The sequence below is a fragment of the Echiichthys vipera genome (assembly GCF_963691815.1).
Source record: "Echiichthys vipera genome assembly, chromosome: 10".
Classification (NCBI taxonomy): domain Eukaryota; kingdom Metazoa; phylum Chordata; class Actinopteri; order Perciformes; family Trachinidae; genus Echiichthys; species Echiichthys vipera.
The window spans coordinates 11,066,031-11,092,530 of record NC_139835.1 but is presented as its reverse complement, the minus strand read 5'-3'; the positions used below and the strand labels follow the sequence as shown (position 1 = coordinate 11,092,530).

The 26,500-nt window shown below is 40.1% G+C and overlaps 1 protein-coding gene across 2 annotated transcripts in view; it reads right to left on the bottom strand.

Moving 5' to 3' along the window:
- Positions 1-10,118, bottom strand: part of fn1a (fibronectin 1a) — a 37,208-nt gene extending 27,090 nt beyond the window's left edge. The window contains exons 1-10 of one of the 2 annotated variants that reach the window (XM_083921253.1): positions 9,831-10,118; positions 8,767-8,892; positions 8,488-8,625; positions 8,048-8,179; positions 7,778-7,915; positions 6,651-6,809; positions 5,262-5,468; positions 4,865-5,047; positions 3,857-4,033; positions 85-240 (exon numbers count right to left, since the gene is read on the bottom strand). In XM_083921253.1, the coding sequence (XP_083777379.1) occupies positions 85-240; positions 3,857-4,033; positions 4,865-5,047; positions 5,262-5,468; positions 6,651-6,809; positions 7,778-7,915; positions 8,048-8,179; positions 8,488-8,625; positions 8,767-8,892; positions 9,831-9,960 (1,546 nt within the window). In that variant the 5' untranslated portion in view covers positions 9,961-10,118. The remainder of the gene's footprint in view (positions 1-84; positions 241-3,856; positions 4,034-4,864; positions 5,048-5,261; positions 5,469-6,650; positions 6,810-7,777; positions 7,916-8,047; positions 8,180-8,487; positions 8,626-8,766; positions 8,893-9,830) is intronic. The other variant, XM_083921254.1, reaches the window with a different exon arrangement.
- Between the last annotated feature and the right edge of the window lie 16,382 nt (positions 10,119-26,500).

Genomic DNA, 26,500 nt, shown 5'->3' with positions numbered 1-26,500 from the left:
ACACACACACACACACACACACACACACACACACACACACACACACACACACACACACACACACACACACACACACACACACACCTTTAAGTTGGGAGTAAGCAACACAACTCCATTCTCCTCTGCCATTTCCAACGCAGGTACAACGCATCATGTGACCCAGAACATCGTGCCGTTTATCCCACTGGTCTCCAACGCGATACATCACCCCTTCACTGGTCGTACACACTTCTTCATGGGCTAGTACACACACGACAAGCAACGTTTCAAAAGCTCATACTAATATGTTGTGATCTTAATTTATTCTGACTCAAGTTTGGAATTTTAAGGAAAAACTGGAAAAAACTCATACTTTAGTTGAAAGCAGCACAAAATAAGAACATGTAGAGGCAGGCATCCAAACACGTATGAATACATCATACAAAATTGTTAGTAACACAAGCTTTTCATGCCTGCAATGAGATAAAAACAGACACAAACACACTATGATGAATGATCCCCCATAGAGAGATCACTGATTCTACCCTACAATTACTACAAAAGGCCATAGAGGATACAACCGTCACAGAACACCTGTGTCCATATGAAAGAAGACGATTTTCCTGTATTGAAAGCCAGAAACAGCTGTCTCATGTCCTTGTGTGTGTTCACCATATGTTCTCCGGTTATTAAAAAGAGTGAGTAGTTTTTAATCAGGAAAGATGGAAAGTTTTTGAAGGTGGGTGGCTGTCCCAGAGACCTGTATTTATGCGTGTGTGTGTGTGTGTGTGTGTGTGTGTGTGTGTGTGTGTGTGTGTGTGTGTGTGTGTGTGTGTGTGTGTGTGTGTGTGTGTGATTGCATGCATGTGAGAAATAGAGTGCTTCTGCTTATACTGCACATCGCCAGATGATTTCAGTAGAACATATTTGTGGCATTTGACTGTTTTTCACATTACTGGTTATTTAAGTGTAGATTCTAACCTCTTTTGTTAAGCTTTGACCTGTATCCAAATGAATAAAAGCATGAAGCAGTTGGACTAGATGCTTGACACTGCTTCAATGGTGGTGCGGTAGAGCTAGAGGAGCAGAAAAAACTGATAGGCTTGCATGCCCATGTACGAATCTGTTTAACTCTCCATAGAAGGAGGGAGGTGGATGGACAAAGGACAGATCTGCAGTCTTGGAGCCCAGCCTGGACTTTTCTATGCCAGGCAAAATCTGGACCAGAGCCAGACCATCTGCTTCTTGGTAGTAAAGACCATTTGGAGACTGTGCACCAAGGCTGTGGCTTGGGGCAGAAATATTAAGGGCTGGAGATTTTTAGCGCATTTCATAGAATACTCAAGTATCTAGGTGGTGGTTTGAGATTCGGGCTTCACAATATTAGGAAAATGTGCGATATGCAAATGCTGTTTAATAACGCGATAACAATATTACTTGTGATAAATGAACTGAAGTTTACTCAGTTCTGCCTTTCTGCATACTTCTGAAATACAACAAATCACTTGATTACTTGAACAAAATAATTAAATTATTATTCCAACATTATTTTACTAAACACATTTGAGTATTGAACGGAACACAAAAGGCACCATAAAAATGATGCAAGTTGATATTGTGAGGATGATTTAAAAAAATCGATTGAATGAGAGCTGGACATGCAACCTTTTTGAAGGGTTCTTGGTCACTTTAGAAGCATCCTGTTGCCTTTACACATTGTAAATATTAAGCACTTTCTAAGAGTTTTTATTTCATGTTAAACCTGTTTTCACAAGTTATGTCTGAGTTTCCCTAGACCAGGGACATAACACATAATGTTTTGTATGCCGTAATCATAAATCATTCTCCTTCCATGTGCCACAGATGGGGCATTTTTGGTCTAAATCAGTAATCAAATGTGTGTGAAAATGTAATAAAAATGAAAATTCAGGTTTTCTCTGAAGTGTGTTGTTCATGTGTTAAAGCAACACATTTTTCATTACAGAAACTTCACCACTGATTTTGAAAAGGGACGAATACAGTGTCATGTTATTGAGTGTTACAGTGGTAGAGAGAAAACAGGGGATGTAATACTGTAAATGGTGCAGTTTGCATAATAGAGGTGCAGACAGTTGGGCTACCACCCCAAAAACACATGGCAGACACCAAATTAGCCTATCCAGCATCTTCCCGGAGGACTGCCACAGGTGGAGGAGAAGGGGCTCCGTGCTATTACTGTTCTTTAAACACTGTCATTAACATCTCAAGTACCATGTTTGTTTTGACAATCCCTGTGAAGTCATTAATGTCAATATCAAAGACCCCCCTGCTGCTTTGACTGCTGGACTGAGTTTAACACAATTTGCTAAAGTTTTCCCCTCTTTAAATCTTGACAGGGTGTTGTTAACAACAGGGTGTCGGCCCAAAGGTGGGTCCTAGGACTGAAGTAGATAAAGGCATTCTGAAGAAAATTACAGCTTTAAAACAAAAGCGTAAAAATGTGTACAATCCATTATCTCATCACTTGCTAGGTACTTATGTTGATCATAAAAAAACTCCACAAGGGTTCCTTTTGTATAGGCTGTCTACATGCACTCATGTCGATTTTAAACTTATGCACACTGCAAAATCCTTTCACTTTGGAAAAAACTTTTTTTTAAAAGCGTCACCTATTTTCTTTCCACACTGAAAAAAAACTACAAAAGATAAGTCTAATGAAATCATATGAATTCAGCCCTTCATTTTTCTTAGAATTAAACGACTCCAAACTGCCAAATAGTCTATTTCGATCTTCTATCTGTCTACTTTGAAGTCTACTTTAATGTAGACAGCAGTAAATATCATTTTTTTTGTTTAATCTACAGCTTCCCTTCCTTGCTATTAGTAGATATTGTTTTTACAGTGTCACTACTGCTGACTGTACACACTAAATTCAATTAATGTCTGTTTCTTCCACAATTGGTTTAAAAAAGGCATTAGCTTGCTTGGATTGCCCCTTTAAAGACATCCTCGGCAATACAGATATGTGTTGTGACCGCCCAGCTGCTTTTGTTTTAACTGGCTTTGGCAATACCCGCCATAATTATGTGGTTTTAAAATTAGACTATTGGCTGTATTTGGACATCAACACGCATTAGCTCTGATGTCTAAACAATTCCTCCTGAATGACATGGTTTTCTCTATTGTTAAACATTGTTGGTATCACCATTACCATTTCATTTCATTACTTCTTCACACACATTAGTGTAGTGTCAATGACCCCCTAGTGTTTTGCTGGCTTCAGCCTCTTTTGTTATCCATGGAAACCTAATTGACACCGATACAACACAAAAACACATTTCTTACAGGGCTGTGACAATGTGATTTGGTTAGACTATAAATAAAAAGGTGTAAGAACTGTAAATTAGATTGTGTCTGTTCCATCAGCCCTGACTCCCTTTTAACATCACTCTGATAATAGCTTTTATGTAAATGAAATCAGGTCAAACGCCAAATCTTTTCATCGTCAAAGAATGGTCTTAATACAAAGGCCTAGGTTAACTTGTTGATTCAGACTGGGCGGAGATAAATTTTACTTAAGACTGGGAGGGACACTGCAATTAGCTGTGCTTATCACATTACTGGCCCCTATGGCTAGAAAACTCATTTTATTTATTTATTTAGATACTGATGTGAGTGAAAACAAGTTTCTTCAAAGTTCCATTTCAATGACATTTTAAAATTTCATTCAGAATAGTGTGGCCTAAATCTGCTTTCAGTACCACATAACTTCAAATAACACCAACACCTCTAGCCCTAACATTTGTAGTCTATGTCCCTTTACTTCCCTCTCTCTCCATCTCATACACACAAACACACACACACACACACACACACAAACTCACACACACTCACTTACCAGCCATAGGACAGAACCCAAAACGCTGTTCTCCATCATAATCTGTTGTGGTGCCACACCACTTCATGCCATCTCTACGTCCATCAGCAGTACAGTCAGTATAGTTTCGGCCATTATAGAGGTAGGGAAACTGGCACAGAGCCCCGTTAGAATTACCGCCTCGTGTTGCAACAATTACTGTTAAAAGAAAAACACAGCGATATAAGTTGGTATCACCATGAATTATCAATAACCAAACCTCCATACAATTATTGTTCTATGGTTTACATACGTAATATTAAAACTGATAAGTTTCTACCAAGTATAATCACAAGTTTCAGATACGATGCAGTTGCTTGTAGAGGCACTGGCAGGGTTTTGGTTTCATCTTAGCTAGTTTTTCACAATGTCGTCTGATTTATCTAATACTGATATTAAAATGAGTCATATACTGTACTGTGTAATTCAACTTAACAAAAAGTTTGGATACCTCACAGACAAGGGACAATGATAGATGATACTGTCTAAAAATCACTTCACACTAGCAATTTGAGCTAGCGCTAGCTTCACAGACTGACCGAACAAGCTGAAAATCTCAATTCAGAGCAGAGGTGTTAATAACAATTTTGTCTTATGTTTAGATGGAGTTAGTTGTTAGTAGAATTTCCGTTTTAAACTTCTATAAACATGTTAGTAACATTACCACGCTAGGCAAGCTGCCTTTTTTCCCATGCTGGATGCTAGCTAGCTAATAGTTTTCTAGAGAAAGACTCACCACTGCTGTCTTTCTGAACAGCAAAAAGACAAAGTCCACTTTCTATCTTCAAATGTAAAAATGTATATAATGAACATTATATAGCCTACAGCACACCAGTAGCCTATGTATTTCAACAGCGAGAGCAAGTTTTCCAGCACTCTTCCCAATCAAGTTTGTTATAAAAACAATTGTACATCCCTTGCCAACTACCAATTTAATTTAAAATTCCTACATAATTCCTGTCTTTAATAATATTCAACACATCTGCTCACCATTCTTTTCTGTACAGAAAGAATATTTCTGCTCTGTCTCAAAGTCAGAGGAGGTGGAGCACCAGAGCTGTCCATCACTGCGTCCATCAGAGATACAAGAGTGGTAGGTCTTCCCCTTGTAGACAAAGGGAAAGACACAGGGCTGACCCCCAGAGTTGCCACCGTACACAGGAGCTGGTCCATCTATGCCATAGAAAACACACAAATACAGTTAATATGATAGAGGTATAAAAAAACAGCTCATTACCTCTACGGCATTCACCTGTTGGATTGTGTGTCCCTACTCAGACAACTCCATAGCTGAGCTTGTTGCATTCCAGTTGCCAAAATTAGCAGAAGATTATGGTCACTATTAGTGAATGCTGTGAATTCTCAAAGACAAAGGGACCTATCTTACCCCACTGTTCACAGCTGATTCCATTGCCAAGACAGGTACAGACCATCTGCTTTGTTCCCTGGGTCTTCATCCAGCGCTGGCCGATGAAGTACGAAAGCCCTGCATCTGTCCGACAGGGTCCCTCCTGAGGAAGCTGAGGAAGCTCAGACACAGTGGCAGGCTGGTAGACTGCAGGCTGGATGTTAGTGATCACACGAGAGCCAGTGCCTAGAACGTACAGTTGGATCAAGGTCAGGGGCAGCAATTATATCACATCAAATCTTCCCAAAAGAAATGTAACCTATTAAAGGGGACATATTGTGCTAATTTCCAAGCTCATACTTGTATTTTGTGTTTCCAGAAGAGTATAATTACATGTATTAATGTTCAAAAAACACATTATTTTCCCTATCAGTTGGTCTCAATACACCTCTGGTCACTCTTTGTCTGTAACGCTCTGTTTTAGCACCGGTCTTTCTAAGCCCCCCTCCTGAAAAAGCCCAGTCTGCTCTGATTGGTCAGAATTCCAGGTCTTCCACATGCACTATATTTCTAACTACATATGGAGTACTGTAGGAATTAGTAAAACCCAGGAGTGAGTCCGTATTTTTGCACTCCCGGTTCCGTGGTCTCGAAGGCAATGGTATTTTTTTAATGGGTTTTTGGTTAGATGCCTTAAATTAGGTCTGTGGTTAACACTAGCTTAAGAAATGGTATTGTTTTGTTCTATGAGATGAAATACGTCAATCAATACTCGGTAACTTTGACATTATCACACCATACAAGTGAAAGCATCAAAAAGGTGGTGTTCATTATTTTGCTGAACAAAACATGCAAGTGTCATAAACTTTCATTCATTTCACTTTTTATCAATATTGGACCTTTAATAGATGATGTAGCTAAAGAAATTCAGCTTAATTAGAATAAACATCTTTGAACATGAATGACTTCAGATGAAACAACATATAGTTGTGTGTTGCATTGTATAACATACACAATAAAATGAATATCTGTCTTTCATTTCAACTGAAAGAGGACTGCACCCCATATGTGCCATTTACAAAAAACCCATAAAGAACCTTTCAGTTTGAGTTTTTCACCATCCCTGAGTCACAACAAGCATATGTTTCCGTCTCACACCCAATAATCACTTCAAACCACTTTAAGTATATTTCCCCCTCTGACTTTCCCATGTTTCATTTCTCCCTATTCGTTTCCCTGTTCCCCATCTCTCTTTCTCATGAGGTCATGGTCAGGAGGTACATGACACGTCCTTTTCACTTCAACACTTGGGACTTCTTATCTCTCCCTCTTCACGGCATCTGTCTCTGGTATACATTCTTTTCTCTACACAGAGAGCAGGAGAGAAGAGAGAAAAAAAAGGGGGACAAGGATATTATCATTTCTCACCCAGGCCAGTGGTGTGAAGTGAAGCATGTCGCTCACACTTCCACTCCCCTCTGCCATTCCCTGTGCACAGACACTGGAGCGAGTGGCCTCGGGCGTCTGTCTTTGTCCAGGTATCTCCAATACGGTAGGAGGTCAGAGTATCCTGGTCGTTACAGCGATCTAGAGGAGAAGTGAATAAGAGGGATCCATTAGAATCAGATGGAAACTGTGAGACAGCTTTTATGTAAGTGTGCCGAGTGCATGTTTAAAAGTCTGCAGTTATTCTGGGGGGAGTTGATCCTCCTGGCCACCAGCTGTTTCCCTGTTTGTGCCTTGAGACTTTGTTGATAACTTGTTGAACATATGTATGATAACAATTTATCGATAAGCTCCAGTACAAAAATGTCCAAGGCCACCCTGAAGTTTTGCATGTCACAACAAGCCGACAGGGAATAACATCATCCAGCGTCATTAAGGATGCAAGTAACGGTCCTAATTGGAAACACAACTGGTAAACGTTTCCTCCATAGCCTGTTAAAATCTTCCATCCAATCACAAGATACAATGTTTGCCTTTAACTTTTCCAATAAGGTTAGAGGCTGTGGGATTAAAGCTGATATGTGTTGACATGTGACTTGTTGAAGAGAAGCAGTGTTTCAGCAGCTTTTAATTTCATTTTCTGTTTGTATGGTTCTTAATTACCCACTTTTCTCTCTCTGTTTTTGTGTAGTGTTATATTTGTATTGATACAAGTTACTAAGGCTGTTGAACTTTTTAACTGTGGATTTTCTTGAACTTGAAAGTATAGTTCAACTGGAAAACAAATAAAATGATATAACATTTTTGTAAAATTCAGCATATTCCGATCAGTGAAAACTGTTAAGGAAAGGTGGTGCGATGGATTTATAACACAAGACAAAATAAGAGCATCATTGTGAAATGTAATGCGATCCTGAAAACAAGTGAATTAAATAAATTTGACAAGAAAGTTACATTTCATGGATTTTTCAAAGCTGGCCTTTAACTCATTCGCTAGAAGTTGATTCATTCAAATGATGCTGCCCTGTTCTGTGCACAGTGGCAGGAGAAAAGAAAGTGGGGAGATGACCATTCAATAGATAGAAGAAATAAAGAAAAGTTTTTTTTACTTCTGGAGGTGCATGTGATGCGTCCGCTTCCCTCTCCCATACAGGTGCAGTCCACCACCATCCATCCCTGGTACGGCTTCTCCCATGTCTCCCCGACAACATAGGATGTTCCCGCCGTGTTGTCATAGCAACGCTCAGCTGCAGGAAACAGAAACTCATGAGCTACTAAATCAATTAAAAACTTTTTTCACCAATCAAACATTTTGCACAAAACACCTAATAAAAAAATACCCTGCAGACAGACAGTCAGTGGCTGTCAGAATTACTCACCGACAGGTTTGCAGGTCCACTCTCCCTTGCCGTTGCCCAGACAGACACACTCCAACATATAGCCCCCTGTTTCATGAGGTCTTCTCCAGGTGTCACCTATCTTGTATGAAGCCCCACCCTCATGACAACGGTCTGGGTAGATAGAAGGAAGAAAGTATGGTTTCAGAGAGGTCAATATGCATGTGTGTTTGCACAGAAAGAAAGCAAAGGAAAAAAAACACACAGTTTTTCCCATTATCCAACCCCCCAAGTAACTGTTAACAGCTGCACAGCACCAGTCGCTAATCAAGTGTGGAGAATATGGAGATTAACCAGTTTACTGGCACAGTCTGGCAGAGCAGGATATATACAGACACGCATGAGCTAGGATGTGTGGTCTGGGGTTAGAACAGTTAATGACATCGGGGGCAGCTCCTTGTAGAGCAGAAACGTAAACTTACTGGCGATGGTGCAGCTGATCTTGCCCCTCCCTGATCCAATGCAGGTACAGTCCCAGATCATGCCTTCCTTGGGTCTCTCATAGGTTTCCCCCACAGTGTAGGACTGCTGGTTGATCTTATCGTAGCACCTTTCCTCTGCTACAGGGAGAAAACGACGGAAAAGTGTGTTTGATTAAAGGATGAGGGGAATGAAGATGGATTGATGGGGGAAATTTTGAAATGATGTGTTGTTTTCTGTACATAGTTTAAAAAGTGAGATCAATACACAGACACACTAACCTTCAGGTTTGCTTTTACACTTGATGCCAGCCATTCCATGGCAAGTACAGACCAGAGTGCTGCCCAAATAAGGCCGTTCCCACTGGTCATTAATACCATAGAACTGACCATTCTCTATGCAACCATCTGACAGGAGGGGAAACAAAGAGAGCAGAGAAAAAAATACAGCTTTTGATATTCTGGTACAAGCGAGAATCAGGCAGCGGGAGGTCAAATAAAACGCACCCCCCTCCCTTTGCTCCTATGCTAAAATTGAGTGTAGGGAAAATGTGAGAGAAAGAAAACACACTCCACCCTCACACACACCCACCCACAAACACTAGCATGTCCTTTTTATAAGTGGAAATATAAATGAAGCCACTGGAAAATGGTCAGGCCCTGACCATAACTACAAAACAAATTAGTAATAATGGTTAAAAGACAAATGGTTTTTTTTAAAACACCAAAACAACCAAAGCCTTAATAGGAAAAAAAAATGTTATCATGGGACACAACTTAACCAATGCCTGTGAAATTGACTCTGGATGTGTTAAATGGACTTCAAAGGCCCCCAGGGCTGAGTAATAAATCAGTTGCACAGGGTGGGGAATTATAACCACCTTTACACTCTCTCTCTCCCCCACCAGGCTTGCTCTTTGTTCACATCTCATGACTCCACATAGCTTTTTTTAACTTCAAAATTTAAGCCAAGAGTTCTTTTTATAATTATTATTTTCTTTCACTCTAGAGCTTTTATTATTAGCATTAACACATCCGGATAAAGTTCGGATCAGGAACTCAGGATCAGGATCAGGAGCTGAGGTAAATCCAATAACTCCAAATTTAAAGATTAGCAATTGATTTTGCTTTTATCAACCAAATAAAAAAGGCAATTTCTAATCTATGAGGTTCTCGACAGTATAGATAAGTTACTTTCCATCTCTACAACTAAAAATGTCCAACACATGATCGAAATAAACTGTTTCATCATTTACCCGAAGTCCCACAAGTGACCCCCTGTTAAGGAACCACTTGCTGCAACACGAGATCACTCTTGTAAGTAATAAATTAAGAGGAAAACCAACCCTGAGAGACTGAGGAGACCTGATGCTGCTGTCCTTGTCGCCGAGCCCTGTTCGTCCTTTTGGGCATGCAGTTCACCGCGCTCCCGATGCAGAGCGCAACCAGCACCCTGGCTATGGTGCTGCCGGACATGGTGTTTAATTTACGCGAGCCACTCGGCTATTGCAGAACGTGGTCAAAGGTGCTCCTTGTGCAAAGTTTATTTCACCAGGGACGGAGAGAAGTCGGTTCCAGTGCAACTCCTGTTTTCTGCCGTGCTTCAACCTCCTAGATCAGTCCGCTCCTCTCCAGTCTGCGGCCCCAGTGTGCAGGTTACCAGTCCGTGGGAGTGATTTATCTGGGCATGGCTTAGCCTGAGCCGGAGGAGGGAGGTGCGACGAAGAGACCAACTACCCACGCTGCACGTAGACGAAGTGAGGCACACAAACTTTGACGAAACAAAGATGGTTACAAATTTCAGGTCATAAAACTCTTCGTCTAGGCTACATTTTTTTTAACTATGAGGTAAGACATAAAGATCATATTTCAACAATGCCATGTTTGTCTCCATGCAACCTGCAACACTGAAGTAAACAAGCTTTCAAGGGACATACTAAGCTCACTTTCAGGATCATAGCCTACTTGTATTATGGGATTTCTACCAGAACACTTTTACATGCTTTAATGTTCAGAAAACATTTTCTCACACTGTCTGCTTGAATGTTCCCCTGCTCTGTTTTAGGCCTGTCTCTTTAAGCCCCCCATCCAGAAAAAACTCAGTCTGCTCTGATTGGTGAGCATTTCCGGTACTTCTGCATCTGCGCCAAGGCCATCCGGTCTGTTTGACCAGTTTGAGTAAAACTGTTCTGTGCCTAGGCATGGCACGCTTCCCAGCCGTGGTCCAGTTGAGAGAGGTGGGCTTTAGTAAAGCACGGATGCACAAGTATGAGCATGAGCATGCGCACGAGCATGAGCATTGACGCAGTCCTGAGACTAAATATACAATCACCTTAAGGGAGCACTCACACTGTCCGTCCGTACCGTGCCCCGTGCTTTAGGGTACTTGCCCCCCCCCCCTCCCTCCCCGCCCCTGCCTCCCAGGCCCATTTGTACTCACATTACTCAAAATGAGCTGCAGCCGTATTGCTAATACATCATCATCCCTCTGGGATTTAGTTTTGTCTGACTGTTTTTGTCAACTGTCCAAATCTGCAGCAAAAACTCCACTTCTGCATCAAACCACCATGAACCGTTCGGCTTATCTTTTTAAATGTCCGTTGCGAGGAACAGACGTACTGTATATATGTAAATAGACATCACGCTCGTGCCCGTACATGTACATCTGTGCTTTACTAAGCGTGCCATGCCTGGGCGCAGTATTGTTGCACTTACACTGGTCAAACGAACTAAACTTTAGCTGTGCAGCGTGTTTGGGCACGGTTCAAATGGACAGTGTGAGTGCGCCCTCAGCCTCCTTTCAGTTGCCTTGATCTGCACTCTTGGTGTTCCTGTACCATCATTGCAGCCAGGGAATGACAGTAACAGCACTTTCTACCTATATATTGTATAGTTATGACATCACAAGCATCTGGACCTGATTTATAATCAAAAGAAAGACATGAAAATCTTACTTTTTACAATATGGGACCTTTAAATAAGTTTGAAATCATGATACAAAGGCAATGCCCCAATGACAGATTTTTCAGATAAAAATGTAGGGCCTGGCGCCAGAACCATCTTACTGTAAAAGTAAGGGTTTGTTTGGCCACAGGGGTGCTGTACTCTGCACTCTCTCTCTCACTATTGAAATGTTATCCAGGGAAGAAAATCCACCATCTGTAAACTAGTAAAACCTCCTACTTAACCGTCTTCCCTCCTCAGTCACTTATTGTGTCAAATTCAAAGCTACCATCAAATATCTGGGGGTCTGTGTCTTCATTGCAATGTGATATTGTCATCTAGCATTGCCTTATTACTGGCTGACGTTATTTAAGCAACCTCGCTACAGGGCGTTGATGCTATGCAGTGTATTGGCCCATAAGTTTTACACAGTCCGGATAGTGATCTGCAGGAATTAGGTCAATGGCGTCAGTGTCTGGAAAGTCTCCAGTAGCCTAAAGTTTCAATGCCTGGAAAGTGTTTATATGTCCTGGAGTTTTATTGAAGTGATCCCTCTGTGATGCAAGCTAACTTCTGTAATGTGCAAGTCAAGAGATCAATTTTCATTTTCACTCTTGCTCTTCTCCTCTTTCTAGCTAGATCTCTGTCCTTTCTTGGCAGTTGTAATAATTTGAATCCTTTCTCCCGTGCATGCTATTTTCTTTGTCCAGTTTATGTCTTCAACACCATATAAAGCAAGAGGACTGGGCTTCATCTTTCCCCAACTTTGCTTATTTCCCTTAGTGGGTACATTCAAAGTTTAAAATTGAAAATCCATTTTTAAGTCAGTTAGGCATTTGTATTTTTGTATTTGTGTGTTTCAAATGGAATTGTAAGCACTATCCCTTTGACCTTTTCCCTCCTTTTTAGTTGTATTTTCTGTTAGTCACTTAGTAAGTGGAAAGCTACAGTAATGCTTCTATTTTGCCTAATCACTCTTTTGTTTCCCATCTCCATGAGTTAAAACTTCCTGCCATGTCTGGAGTCACTTCTAGACAATGTTGAGGTTGAAACAGTCATGTGTGGAGAGTCCCTGAACTTCTCTTCAATACAAAAAAAACAAACACAGACAAAAAAAAATGCCTGATCTGTTAGTTTTTTTTATTATTAGGTGACTTTGGTGTTTTGAAGGGTTAGTTTGGATTCACCAAAGTCACACAATAACACAAACTAATGAACTAATCACTGTTTTTGCCAAAGGAGTGTGGAGTGTACACTTAAAATAATATTGATTTTTGTAGGGGGCTAAAATATTTTTTTCATCTCCCCACGCACAGCATTTCTCCGCTTCTGTGCCGGTACTCCTGCCTGCTTCTCTAAACTGGGGGACCACATAAAACACTGACTATGGTCATACATACAACACCACTTCAATACATCCAAATAATCCCTTTATTGGACGTATCAGCCAAGTTTTAACATAATAAATGCACCACGTAATGATGATACAGACACTTCAAAACAGTCAAACAAAACTGACATTCCTGACCAAAAGTCTAAAGCAGCACACTGGGTCATTATATCCTCTGCGATGTCATGAGCTCAACTGTTCAGATCAGTAAAACAGATTCACCGTCAACCAGCGGGTAAATCAAGTCAATGAAGCCGTGGTGAAAAGGGAGTGCAGGCTCTCTAACTGAGGCCATGTGGGTTACCGTGTGTGTGTCAGGATATCTACAGGGTGTAGACAACTTTTCAAGGTGTTTGACAGATTTTGTGTTGGTATCATTTGGCCCTGCCATAACATTTGGGTTAACACTGTCCTTTATTGAGCATTTGCTCCGCACAATGATCAGATATGGGGGGCAATATTTTGATACGCTGATCACTGATACTTTTTGGATTTTGATTTTTTTTTAATTTTTTAAACTAAGATATGAGCCCCTTTCACATTACCCAGAGAAGTTGTATGTGAAAACACAAATGTCTGAATCAGTTGAACTGGACATTAAACGGACTTTACCCTGACAGCTCCCGAGTACAAAGTCTGTGTAATGTCCACTTGAGCCCATGTGTGAATTGAGTTGATGATTCACACAAAACAGGTAGAAAACAAACATCTGAGTGTGAAGAAGGAGGGTCATTACACAAAAATGCCAACGAAAAAATGTCCAATTGGCTCACCAAATAAGAAATCGGCTACATGACCGTGGTGTAATCCACATCATGTCCTGCCTCCTGCACACTCTACCCAAGGCTGCAGACACCACCCATAGCATGGACCAAACTGAATATTTCCAGTAAGTTAGTAAGCTTCTGACAAGGACAATTCCCAGTTCTGTGCTACATGTGGGAAAGGGCAACTTGATTGTCCATATGAGAAAACATCTATAAACACTTATAAAACTGAAATACTCAACAGCTCTGTTCCTGTCAGTATAAAGCTGATTCATTTCAATTGTAAGGATGTACATGCAGGTCACAGTGACTAAACCGCTGTGTTAACAGGGTACATGTTTTACAATGAGTAAGTTCAAGAAGTGAAGAAACACCACTTCTGAGCTCTGAGAGAAGCTCCACATATGTTTTCCGTTACAGTGTAAATTAAATATGCTTGTCTATCTGTCTGCATGTAATCTTCCTGTGATAGTAACCTGACTTTAAGGTCTTTCTTTCCATTTATCTCCTCCCCCTAATCTATGTATGGACATGTTTGTTGGATAGCGATGTCGCGTAAAGGTGAAGAGGTGAAAATGTCATCTGATATTCTACTGACAGCAATTTGTGTGCGTTTCTGAATATCTGAGGAGGCGTTAACAATATTGTTTCTGTCTTGAATTTGAACTTACAGCTTGTGACAACAGAAAATTGCAAAATTTGTGGAGGGACAATCATCTGTAGGCCTCATAAGCGGAGGGGAGGAAAACAATATGTGTCATTACAGCATGCTGTAATAATGAATAAACATTCATATATATATATATATATATATATATATATATATATATATATATATACATATATATATACTGTATATATATATATATATATATTATGTAGTGAGATAGTTATGGTACCCAAAAATACAGCAATCCACTGAAACCAACCAAAAGGGGGGGTCATTCCTATGTTACCCAGGTCGTATGCCTTCGCTGATTTATTTCAGCATTTAGTTAGGGGTAGGGGTTACGATAAGGGTCAGGGTTATCATCTGCACAGGCCTATTTGCCGGGGAATTCGGCACTGATTGTGGAAAAAATAACAGACCAGGGAACATAGGACGCTTTCTGTGACAAGCAGGGAACATCAGACCCTTTTCTGAAAAAAGGGTCTGATGTTCCCTGGTCACATACAAAGCGGGGAACATAGGACCCAGGGAACATGGGACCAGGGGAACATGGGTAATCGTACGCTTCCCCAAAAGGGCAAACCACTAGATTTAACCCTTCTACTAGGTGGAGGCTTCATTTGGCGCTTTTTGAGTTAGTTTTCCCACATGATAAAGTAGCTTTTTCATCATCATTTACTTCACCAACAGTTCTTGGTCTTTTTTTAACCCCTCACACGTCTACATATGGGGGTAAGGGAAAGAATTTCCCTGTGGTTACCATCTTTAAACCACTTTTGCTACTGCAATGCCGGGATTAAGGTTGATGAAGCCAGAAATCCCAGTTTAAAGCTATTATCTGGTTATTGCGCAATCTAACTGCCCGCTGTGGCTTCACATGTAAACATACAAACATCTTTTATGGTTATAAAGGCTGGTTTTAAGTGGTGACTTGCCATTAAAAGTGAATCACGCAAAATGGTCACTGTGAAAACTGTGACAATCATTTCCAGTATGCAACTCGGTCACATTGTTGACTGGGACAGTTACAGACACAAAAACAGACTTTTTTTTTTCACAAGACTGTACTGAGGTACATTACACTTTACACTGTGAATTGTCTTATGCAGAGGAGGTAAAAGCTACTTTTTGTACAGCATACAGTGCATTATTTTATTAAATAGTGTAAACATTTCTTTCTTTTTCCCCAAAAAGTTCACAGACACTGGAATGGATTCAAATGTTTGTTAAAACTACTTGGTTAGGTTAAGTAAAATATTGTGGTTTTGGTTAAAATAACTAAGTTTATAACTTTATTACTTGGAATTAGTTTAGTAGCATACATAAGTACAAGTAAGTAAATACGTTAAGAGTTACTAAACTTTTGCTTTCACATGGGACACAGCGGTTAAATCCTGCATTTGTTTGACCCATCCTTCCACCCCTACCTCCTCCCTAAGCCACTTTTACGCTCTTTATACTACATCTCCTGACTTCCTCCTTAGAGGCAGCCCTGCACTTTCTGGCTCCCGATTACATGGGTTATACACAAATAAAAAAGTAGGTGTACGTATGAACCGTGAATGAGAACAGCCTGTTGAGAAGATCCTTAAGTGCATGAAAGAAATAAGGAAAAGAGAGAAATAAAGTTGCAAATCTGAGAGTTTAAGTTAAAAGAACAAGAAAAATGAGAGTGTTGCAATCTCTGTAGAGGCGACGTGATGCGAGCGAATGGAGTGTTGAGAAATTTGGGTAGAGCGAGTGAAGTAGAATGCTGATGTGTGGAAATCATACTGTGACTTTGCGATTGCATTACACAACACAGTCAGAATGATCATCCCCAGAAACATGATGAGGAAAGAGGTCACAGCTGCAAAGTCTCCGTACACAGCTGCTGCACATTTTCATCCAGCTTTTTCTTTCTAAGCCTGTGTCTTCTCCAAGTCTTCTCGAAATGTTACTCGTTAGCTGCTGTCTGATCTGACCATCTGTCTTTTTTTCTTCTATCTCTCTCTTTCTCAACATCATGTGTCCTTGCACTGTATAATCGGCCATTCCTCACATACTATTGCAACATCCCAGAGCAGTCGCTGCTGGCTCTCTCTTCTCTTCTTACACTATTTTTTTCCAGCCTTCCTTTCATACCGTTTGCTCCATGCTTTCATTTATCTGGCTTTTATTCAGAATTTTCAACTGTGGTTTGGTTTTCTACAAATGCCATCGTATCTTGTGTAGATAAATGGCCAATAAAACTGTGAAGCTAGGCAGCGCTGATCAAATCTGAATCAATATTCTCTTACTGCATTGTCTAATTCTCACATAAAGTGATTTCAGAAGCATATTGGTTTAGCAGTAAAATGAGAAAGAAAGCATCAAACATCAGCTTGCGCTATCACAGAACTTCCTAACTTATGACTTGACAACGACCCCCTGAGTGCCTGATCATTTTTTGTTTCTGTAAGGCAGGGATGGGAACCCACAATGACGTTAGGGTGAATCCTCTGTAGACCACTTGGAAGCAGGAGAAGAGTGGGAGGAGGAAGAGTAATCATGGGTTAAACTTTTCCATCCTGCGACATCTAGATCTTTGTAAGGAGAGGGATGCCAACGTGATTTATCCAATTTTTTCATGTTTTTAGTCATGCACTCACCTTCATTCTTTCACAATAGTTGTGTCTCTGGGTCCGCTTTTGCTGGACCTGCAGTATTTATCTCTAGATCTAGATCAGTCTACACTATTTGCATTGAATGTACAATAAGTATACAAAAGGAAACAAATACATACATTTCTAATCTCTCATTTCTAATGTCAACTTCTCTTCTGTTTCCCTCCCCCTCCTGCTTTCCTCTCTTACCCCTCTTCCTCCTCCTCCTCCTCCTCCAGCCTCCCCCCTCCTCCAGGGAGATGAGGTCACAGTCTGAGGAAAGATAAAGTGATTAGGAGTTCAGACTCCACACTTTTCTTAGCTGGATTAGTTCTGGATATCTTCAAAAACATCATAGTATTTATAACTGGTCCGACCTCATTTGAAACACCTCATATCATCAATCATTGCGCAACTATGAGTGGCTAAATTATTGTCGGGTTATCCTTCATCCATTCAGTAGCTGCTCCAACATTCGACTCTCAGCATCACATATGTTAGTTTACACATTATTACAATACACAGAGGCAATGTATGTGGTGATTTCTTCTATGCATATCTCTTTTTCATGGATGTTTGATACTTTTAACCATCAAATAGCTGATAAATACAGAGTTATGGAGTGGGCCGATTCTGATACTTTATCCCAACCCCCACTCCCGCTGTGTGACCTTACTCATAGCCATTTGCTTCGGATATGTGTAGGAAATATCATGAGAGCCCAAGAGAGCGTGAGAGCAACATGGCCCCAAACCACCTCCAGGACCATTAGTTACAGTACAGCATGAGTGACTCAGATCTCTAACATTGGATTATTGTGGATGGACAAGAAACTTCCAAGTGTGTCATGTACGCCTCACAGACTACTTCCACTGTTATTGTCATGGGAATGAGGACTGTTTTTTTTAATTGTTTTTTTTAACCATGTGGAAAGTGGGATTTTAAAATAAGAGCTAAGGGTGGCAACGTAAAAACTTAATTAATTGTTTTATGCATAACAATACAAACCAAACATTGTTACAAAAATGGTCGGTTATAACCCTTATTCTACCTGCTAGGCTACATTAATACGAGGCTAAACACTGCACTCAACTTTCTGTTAGTTAGATAGTTCTGCATCTGTAAAAACAAAACTTGCTTTACACAATATTCATTTCACTACTGTATCAAAAACTTGCCTTCAGAGAAGATTTGTTTATTTAAGTCTATAGATAGAAAATACAATACAATGTTCTTGCTATGTATTGCTATTGATTGCATGCAGCACAGTCTGTATTTGTTTTTGTAGACAATATAATACAATATGTACAATAATACATCTGTAGATCCTGAATGAGAGGGCTTTCTGGAGATTTGTGAGCTAACCCAGGCAGTACTGAGATATCTGTTAACTTCGAAGAATAATACACATATGGAGGCTGCATTTAATTGAAAAGCTCATCCATAGACTAAGCAGCTCTGTTCTGAAAGCAAACAGCCAGTAAGTGCAAACTGAATGTTTGATTATTCGGTGAACATACTGCTGGCTAAACAAACTGAGAAGGCAAAGTGGGTTACATTAGCTTATTCAGGGTTTATGAATGCATCCTGTCTCATTCTTTCTGCTTCAGCTTCAGACTGTCTATTCTCCAGCTTTCTTAACACACAACTTTGTCCAAATGTCCCCAATCCCTCCCTCTTCCTTCTCATCCTATCTCTCCACCTCACCCCCCATAAACAAACAGACATATGATGTCATCACTGCAGCATTTGGTTTATCTCCTGGTGACAGACCATAATGCACTGGGCTGTCGACCCCCGCAGAGAACCCAAGCTGGATGGGAGGAAGTTAGAAGTTACATGGTGGTCTGTGTGTGTGTGTGTGTGTGTGTGTGTGTGTGTGTGTGTGTGTGTGTGTGTGTGTGTGTGTGTGTGTGTGTGTGTGTGTGTGTGTGTGTGTGTGTGTGTGTGTGTGTGTGTGTGTGTGTGTGTGTGTTTGTGTGTGTTTGTGTGTTTGTGTGTGTGTGTTACAGCCAACAGATCTCACAGCCAGATGCAAATCTGCATCCTAACAGCACCATAAACGTATATTCCCCACCTTCCCCTCTGTAAGGGTCATTGAAGCCCAATGGCATCTAAAAATGGCCAAATGGATTTACAGCACTGCCTCTGAGACCAGCTGTTTCCAAACTTCTGTGACATAGCAGGGTATGACAATGAAAAACATTTATATGCACAAAATGATTGTTAATTCAACTAAAGTGAACGTAAGACCTTAACGATTTCTGCTGACCGTACCACATATTTTTAACATTGAACAGTTATATTCATGCAATGTATGGGTGTTTATCCTTTTTATTTCTTCAATCTGGAGAATTCCATTTTTTTTTTACATTTAGACATTTTGGATGTGAAATAGCAAAAGTGCCATAGTGTTTTTTCAGTTTGTTTAAAATGTATTGTCTTTGTATGACTTCTTGTTAGTAAATAATAAATTGTGAGTAAAAGCATTAATTTTCTAAATTAGATTCTAAACATACATAGTGCTTTTAGTATGAGTTTATAATTAGCACAGCAGGTCTCTCTCCTTTTAAAGCATGGGCTCACATTTTTCCATCGAAGAAGTTTCTCTTCAAACAATATTATGATATGTTTAAATGATATATACAAGTGTATTTTTGTATTCGTCATTAATAACATGTGCCACCCTCACTGTATCTTTTGTCAGCAATAACAGCTTGTTATTTACTGATTATTAAAGAGTAACTAAATCAGCAAACCATGTTCTTTTCAGCTGAAAACAAATGTGGGCATTTAGTAATGTTGGTGATGAATTCAGATCCAAATCTTGACATTTTAATGCAAAGTACTGTGTGTTGGAGTAGGAAAATCCTTGTCAACAACGTAATGTCTAAGAAACCCACTACATTTACTGAACAGTGGAAGAGAGGTATAAGGCAGTCATTTCACATCACAGAACACAAGAGTTTCTGGTCTACCACTGCCTCAATTGGTTAGTGTGTGTAATTATATTAGTTTGAATAATGCTACCTAGCTACTAAGTGCAGGCAGACAGCCCAGGAGGGCCTATTTTATTATGAACATTATTATTTATGGAAAAAATAATAATAATAATAATATATATATTATGTATATATATATATATATATATATATATATATATATATATATATATATATATATATATATATATTATTGTAATGTGTCTTTAACTTTATATTATCATGATGGCCACTGAATAAAAGCAAGAGCTCACTTCAGGCTGTGATATGCTCACCTTGGGCCGAATAACACCCCTTACGTAGCTATGATGTATTACAGTAACGATATGCCACAGCCTGTTGTGAGCTATTGCAAGTCTGTAAATATACATACTATTTCAAAAAATATCTTGGGGTCCAATTTTAATTTTACTGATGCCCAGTTTTTAGTTCAGACGCAGACTTTGGATAAACACTTTTCCTAACAGACTGAAAATGAGTAAAAGCCTCTCTGAAGTGTAATCACTATATATGGCAGAAGTACATGTTTTCATAAGTCTGGGCCCATTTAGGAAATTTGGGTGCTGGTCTGGGAACACAAATCAACCTCTGGTTTATTTTGTAGTGTTGGTTTCCCAGATTATGTGTCCATTTCCACAAAATACAAAATATCTCCTAGGCAAGAATATGTGTTTGCTGCCTTTGGTTATTGAGAAAAGAGAGGGGTTGGCTTGTAAGCTTCTTGGCAGATTGAATAATGTTACTTGGTATTAGTGGTTGAATGGACAAAGTGCTCTTTAGGCTACTGAGGAAAGATGTATGAGCCCAGACAGTAACCCGTCTGACCCTGCTGTCCCCCGTCTGACCTGGAAATATTTCACATCCTCGTTTGCATATGTGCTGGTCTCTAAGCAAAAGTTACCCAAGAAATGATGATATAAGAAAAAAGCGAGATAATAATGGCATACAATTCCTGTAAAATAAGATATTTATTTCAATAATATTGGATTTTTTTCAGGCTTACAGGCAATCAAAATAGGATCATTGTAAATTGTAAGTAGCCTAAGTGAAATCAATTTAAAGTGGATTTCATAGTTGCTACCATTGACTGTTTTTTCAGATCTCTATAGATCATGTCATATTAATTACCAAGAGGGATTCAGATTGTGGTTTCCATGGTTACTCCATAACACTGCTCAGGAATTCCAGAGTCAAAACTTGAACACAGAATAGAAAGCCCCAAGACGAAAGAGAGGTGAACCAAACTGAATGGAAGAATGAGGGGGTAGGGAGGGAGAAAAAGTAAAAGAGAGCACGAGAGAGAGAGAACGAGAGAAGGCAAAAGAGAAGAATGAAAGAAGGTAACCTCCAACGGCATCGTACAAAAATATGTTTGAGTCATTATTATACCCTACAAAAACAGTTACTAAGCACAGAGGGCATGGAAAGTCGGGAGAGCTGGGAAATGATGACTTCCCTCAAACGTCTGAGTCACACACAGTCATGTTCTAATTAGAGGTATATAACTACAGATGGAGATGTTTGGGAAGAGCTGTGTGTGTGTGTGTGTGTGTGTGTGTGTGTGTGTGTGTGTGTGTGTGTGTGTGTGTGTGTGTGTGTGTGTGTGTGTGTGTGTGTGTGTGTGTGTGTGTGTGTGTGTGTGTGTGTGTGTGTGTGTGTGTGTGTGTTTGTGTGTGTGTGTGTGTGTGTGTGTGTGTGTGTGTACGTGTGTGCGTGTCCTGTGAGCAGCGAGGGAACCTATTTGCAAGTGTTTTTATGCTCTTGGTGGCAGAGTAAAGTACAGAACACTGCAATGTGGGATCAGAAGTTGAGGAATATCTTTCTGTCTCACCATAACATGTTTTTCCATCTCTCAGCCACAGGGGAAAACAAAGCGTAAACAGTTTACAGTTACTGAAATTTGTCACATTGTCATAGTGGTTGTAGATAAATGAGGCAGCTTTACACGAGCCACACAGGTTATCCCACCTGGCTCGGCAACTCTGCTTGTTACCTTGGATTTAGCAGGTCTGACAGTTAGTGCAAGTTTGTCAGCTCAATGTAGTAGCAGTTTTAAAGCAACTCTGAATATCCCCATTTGTACATACTAACAATTGTGAGTCCCGTATGGAACCAGAACTACTTTCTGTCAAAGTAATAAAAACAGCATGTTCTATGGATTATTCTGAGTAAAGGCCCCTACACATGATACTCGGTAAAAACGCTTTGCGCCGGCCATTCCATTCATATGGAATAGGCGGTAGCGGCAGCGCCCAAGGTAGTGGCGCGCACTGTTAAGATTTTCCTCTCTGCTGCTGCTCTCAGAGTTCAAATAAGTTTACCTTCGACCTAGTTGCCGCTGACCTTTCAAACGTGCAACCAATGAAATAAGAGCTTCAAGTGTGACGTTTACGTTTCCTAGGCAACCAGAGAGCGACATCAAGCCGGTTAGAATGATAAAGGAAAACCTTATTGTGTGTCCGAGTTTCCCAAACTATTTAACATTACAATAAAGTACTTTCACGATCTCAGAAGAAAACTTAATGCTTGGAGGTTTATAAGCAGTCCCACCAGGTCTGTGAATAGGCAGTTACAGTTACGGTTGTTACAATACTAACGTTGATTTAGCCGTTTACTGGGTCTCTGCGCCCAACCTCACCGTGAGCCCAGCGCAAAAAGCTTATCATGTGAAGGCCCCTTAAGGATGATGTGTTGCTGTTGACTTTTTTCAAATATAACTTTTCAATGCGGTATGTGCCACAAATCTAAGTCTTTCACCTCTATTCTATTTAGGTGGAAGTAGTCTGGCTTATCGGATGTAAAGTGCTGGGATAAAGCCTAACATCACACAACGGATGTCAGATCCTTTCTGTATCTCTGCTATCTAGTGTATCTTTGCAAGGGCTTTGTTGCTGCATCTTAGCATTACCACCGCCCAAGACAATTGCGACTTGTTCAAAGAAATACAAACAGCCCAGAACATTTATCTCAGAATGATAGGTCTGTTGAGCCAAACTATACATGAGAAAAGGGTGGAGGAAGATATTTTCAGAATCTGTTTTCCCATATGAAGTTGCCCTTTCTTAGCCTGGAAATCCAGACCGACATCTATCCAGACGTCTGACAATGAGCAATATACCTTCCCAACTCATGGGGCAGCACCAACGCATGCTTTTCAAAATACCACTGCACGCATTTTGATAGCAATACGTCCGACTACGACCAATCAGAGCAATAAACAAGGGGACGTAGCTAGCTTACTTTAACGGCGCATCACTGTTGTCATCAACAGCTGATAGTATGATTTGAATGGTGGGTTGGGATTTTCTGACAGAGTTAATGAGCTCCAATGGTGCAGAGGCAGCTGCAGAGCAAATTGAAATGTGCTAGCGATGTATCTGGATTTCCAGGTTAGCCCTCTTTTACATGTAGCACACAAAAGAAGATTGTCTGTGTCAGATGCTTCCTGGGAATATACTTCCTTAAGTTAAGGCGAGGGATTGTGCATGGGCAGAGCGTGCGGGAGGCAGGACATGACATGGATTACAGTGCGTATAAACAGCCGATTTGATAATTTGCATTACACAGACTTTGTACGAGGGACCTGGCAGGGTAAAATCTATTTATTGTCTGATCTATCAGATATGGGCATTTGTATTTTCATATGCAGCTCCTCTGGGTAATATTTAAGTTCAGGAGACTGATGTCTTTAACAATCTGCATGGATAAATACTAGAGCTAAGTGAAAAAATATACAGTAGGTATGAACTGACCCTTTAATCATGTTGAAGTTGCAGACTTAACTCTACTTAACTTTACTTACCAGTATACCATAGTGTGGTATTATGGTATTGGTTTAATACCCTACATGAGGTTTGTATATGAAGAAGTATAAAATGATATTGCAGCTTTACTTTCCCTCCACCTCTTCCTGAATTTACATCATAACTTGCATGAGTCAGTTTGGTCTGAGTGGAAACCGATGAATGGAAACAGACAATTTCATACACTTCCAGATGGCTCTGTCGCACTGTACTAGACACTCCAGTGGCATTGGAAAGACATCAACTGGGCTGTTATTTCAGGGGTACCAGGGAGTGAGTGAGAGATGGGGGAGAGAGAGAGAGAGAGAGAGAGAGAGAGAGAGAGAGAGAGAGAGAGAGAGAGAGAGAGAGAGAGAGAGAGAGAGAGAGAGAGAGAGAGAGAGAGAGAGAGAGAGAGAGTGTATGTTCATGCTGATGTAACATGTATTAACCCAAGTTCTTCTTCTCATTAAGTGCATTAGTGCATTAACAGTATCATTAATGTGATCAAATGTGTTATTGTATCTTTATATTATGTTGGTGTTCATATGAACTTGTATTCTTTTTTTGACTTTATCAAAAAAAAAATGTTGCTTATTCAGTTACTTTACCAGGCATCTGGGTACGCCATAAACACTAATGACATCTTTGTTATGTGAGAAAAGGAAAGAATGAAGATGAGATGGAAAGGGTGATATAAAGGAAGAATGGAAATACTGAATAAATTAACAGTTTTAATTTCCGTATGCTTAAATCTTTGTTGAGGAGGGGGATTTGAATCTACACCATTAAAGTGAAGAAGTATATATGTCTGTGCATGTGTGTAGTAAACAGAAGAGAGAAAGTTTTGGTTCCTTTCATGTCTTGAGAGGGTCTACATTATTAGAAGAGCTTCTGTTCCTCTGCTACCTGTCCACTGAACCAGGACAGATAAATCAGGTTAGTTCTTTTGATGTTGTGCAGTGACCTGCCCTGAAATATCTGCTCTGCTATCAGAACAGAAGAGGGACTGTTTAGCTTTGGGCAAGCAGCCCACTCTCCTGAAACTCTTCATTAGCCCTTTTGATAATATATGGTGGAGAGAGACGAGAAAATGAGAAGGGACAAATACCACATCATAGGTGACTCAGGTGTGAGGGTCAAGTGGAGCTACAAATAGAAGCCTACTTTTCAGCCACTGGAAGAGTATAAGACGTTTTAAATAAAGGAAAACGATTTACATCCTAAACTGATTGTGTGTCAAATTACTGAAAAAGATTTTAACACCCACACAGAGATTTATATCTTTCTATTGTGTCTGTTTAGCATTTTGTCCTCCTGTGCTAATCTGCCGTGCTCATGTTTCATTTGTACTGGCAGGTACTTCTGTCCCCTCCTCCGTTCAGACAGAAAAGCTTAAGTTTCATGTGGGGCTGGTTTAAGATGATGACTGACGGAGGTGCGTCATTCCTAACTTAACTGATGTATCACAAAACTCAGATCAAACTGTCAAACTAGGCAGCGCTGATCAAATATGGATCAAGATTCTGATGCTTTATTGTCTATTGCTTGCCCCTTATGTTTTCAGAAACACATATTAGGGTACTTTTCTGCAATTTGAGTGTCTGTGGCCAAGTCGCCATTGTTTTTCTGCTTCAAAACAGACCAAGCACCACTTCAACCTGCATGTGTCACTGCCAAGTCATGTTGTTGCTGTGATTAGTTGTAGCTCTATCTAATTGCATCCAGAAGAATTTTGGTCTGCACTACTGATAACACCCCTTGGAAGCAGTCAGAGAAGTTCCAGACTAATACACATTTGCAAAGTAGTCTGGCAATGCCAGGCTAGTGTAGGCCTATAACCACTGTGACCCTGATAAGGGCACACCAAAAAGTGGCACAGTGGAATTAATCTGTGCATCTTGGCTAGTTTCACTGAAGCTGGTACGCTAACGTCTAACAAACTGGGAAGATGCTAGCTCTCGTCAGCTAGCTGTGACTGGATAAATGAGACTTGGATTAAACTGCACAAGTTGCCCCACTATTACTTCAATGCATCAAGACATTTTCCAGTATCTTTGATTCTCATTTCACCATGGAGGCATGATACAAAGACAACAAAAGAAAAAGTTTTCTGTAAGAATTCAAGGTAACACAGTGTGAATAATTAATATGTTGGTGTTTGTTTTGGCCGTGCAGTATTCCTTAAAATCATTTGGAGAATAACTGTACCATCGACTTTTCTCAAAACTTTATGAAAGCCACTCTTTTGATGTGGAAAAGTTTATACTCATACAGACATAAAAAGATAATACGTCACAATAACTTCCTTTATTTTGGAGCCCTCTCTTCCCATCAAAGGTCAGCACTGTCATCAAGGCTCGCTATTGGCCAACAGCAAAAGCAGCAAAGTTCCTCAAAGTTGAACTCGATGTGAAGAATTTGCATGGATTTACTTTTCGCCTACAGGCCACCCACTGATTGTGGTGAATCCACTGAAATGAAATAATTTTTCAGCAAAGTGTTTCAGTCTCAAGGCCTTTACACAACAGGGGCATTTTTTCCATCAACTCATTAGTTTGCACATCATATATATCGTATATTTTTCCGAACTGTAGATTGTGTCATGCATACTTACATTCAATGGAAATATTACGCAGAGATAAAGCATTTTTCAAGAACAAGGTTGATTTTTCTTATCTTTTGCACGGTGAATAAAGACACAAGGATGATAAAACATCAACATTGCTGCTCTGTAGTCCGTTTCAAGACGGCAAACTTTACTTCTTTCAACACTGACAATGCAGCGCATACCACTCCTTCCATTCTTACTTTTCAGAATAAAAAGGCTATTGACTG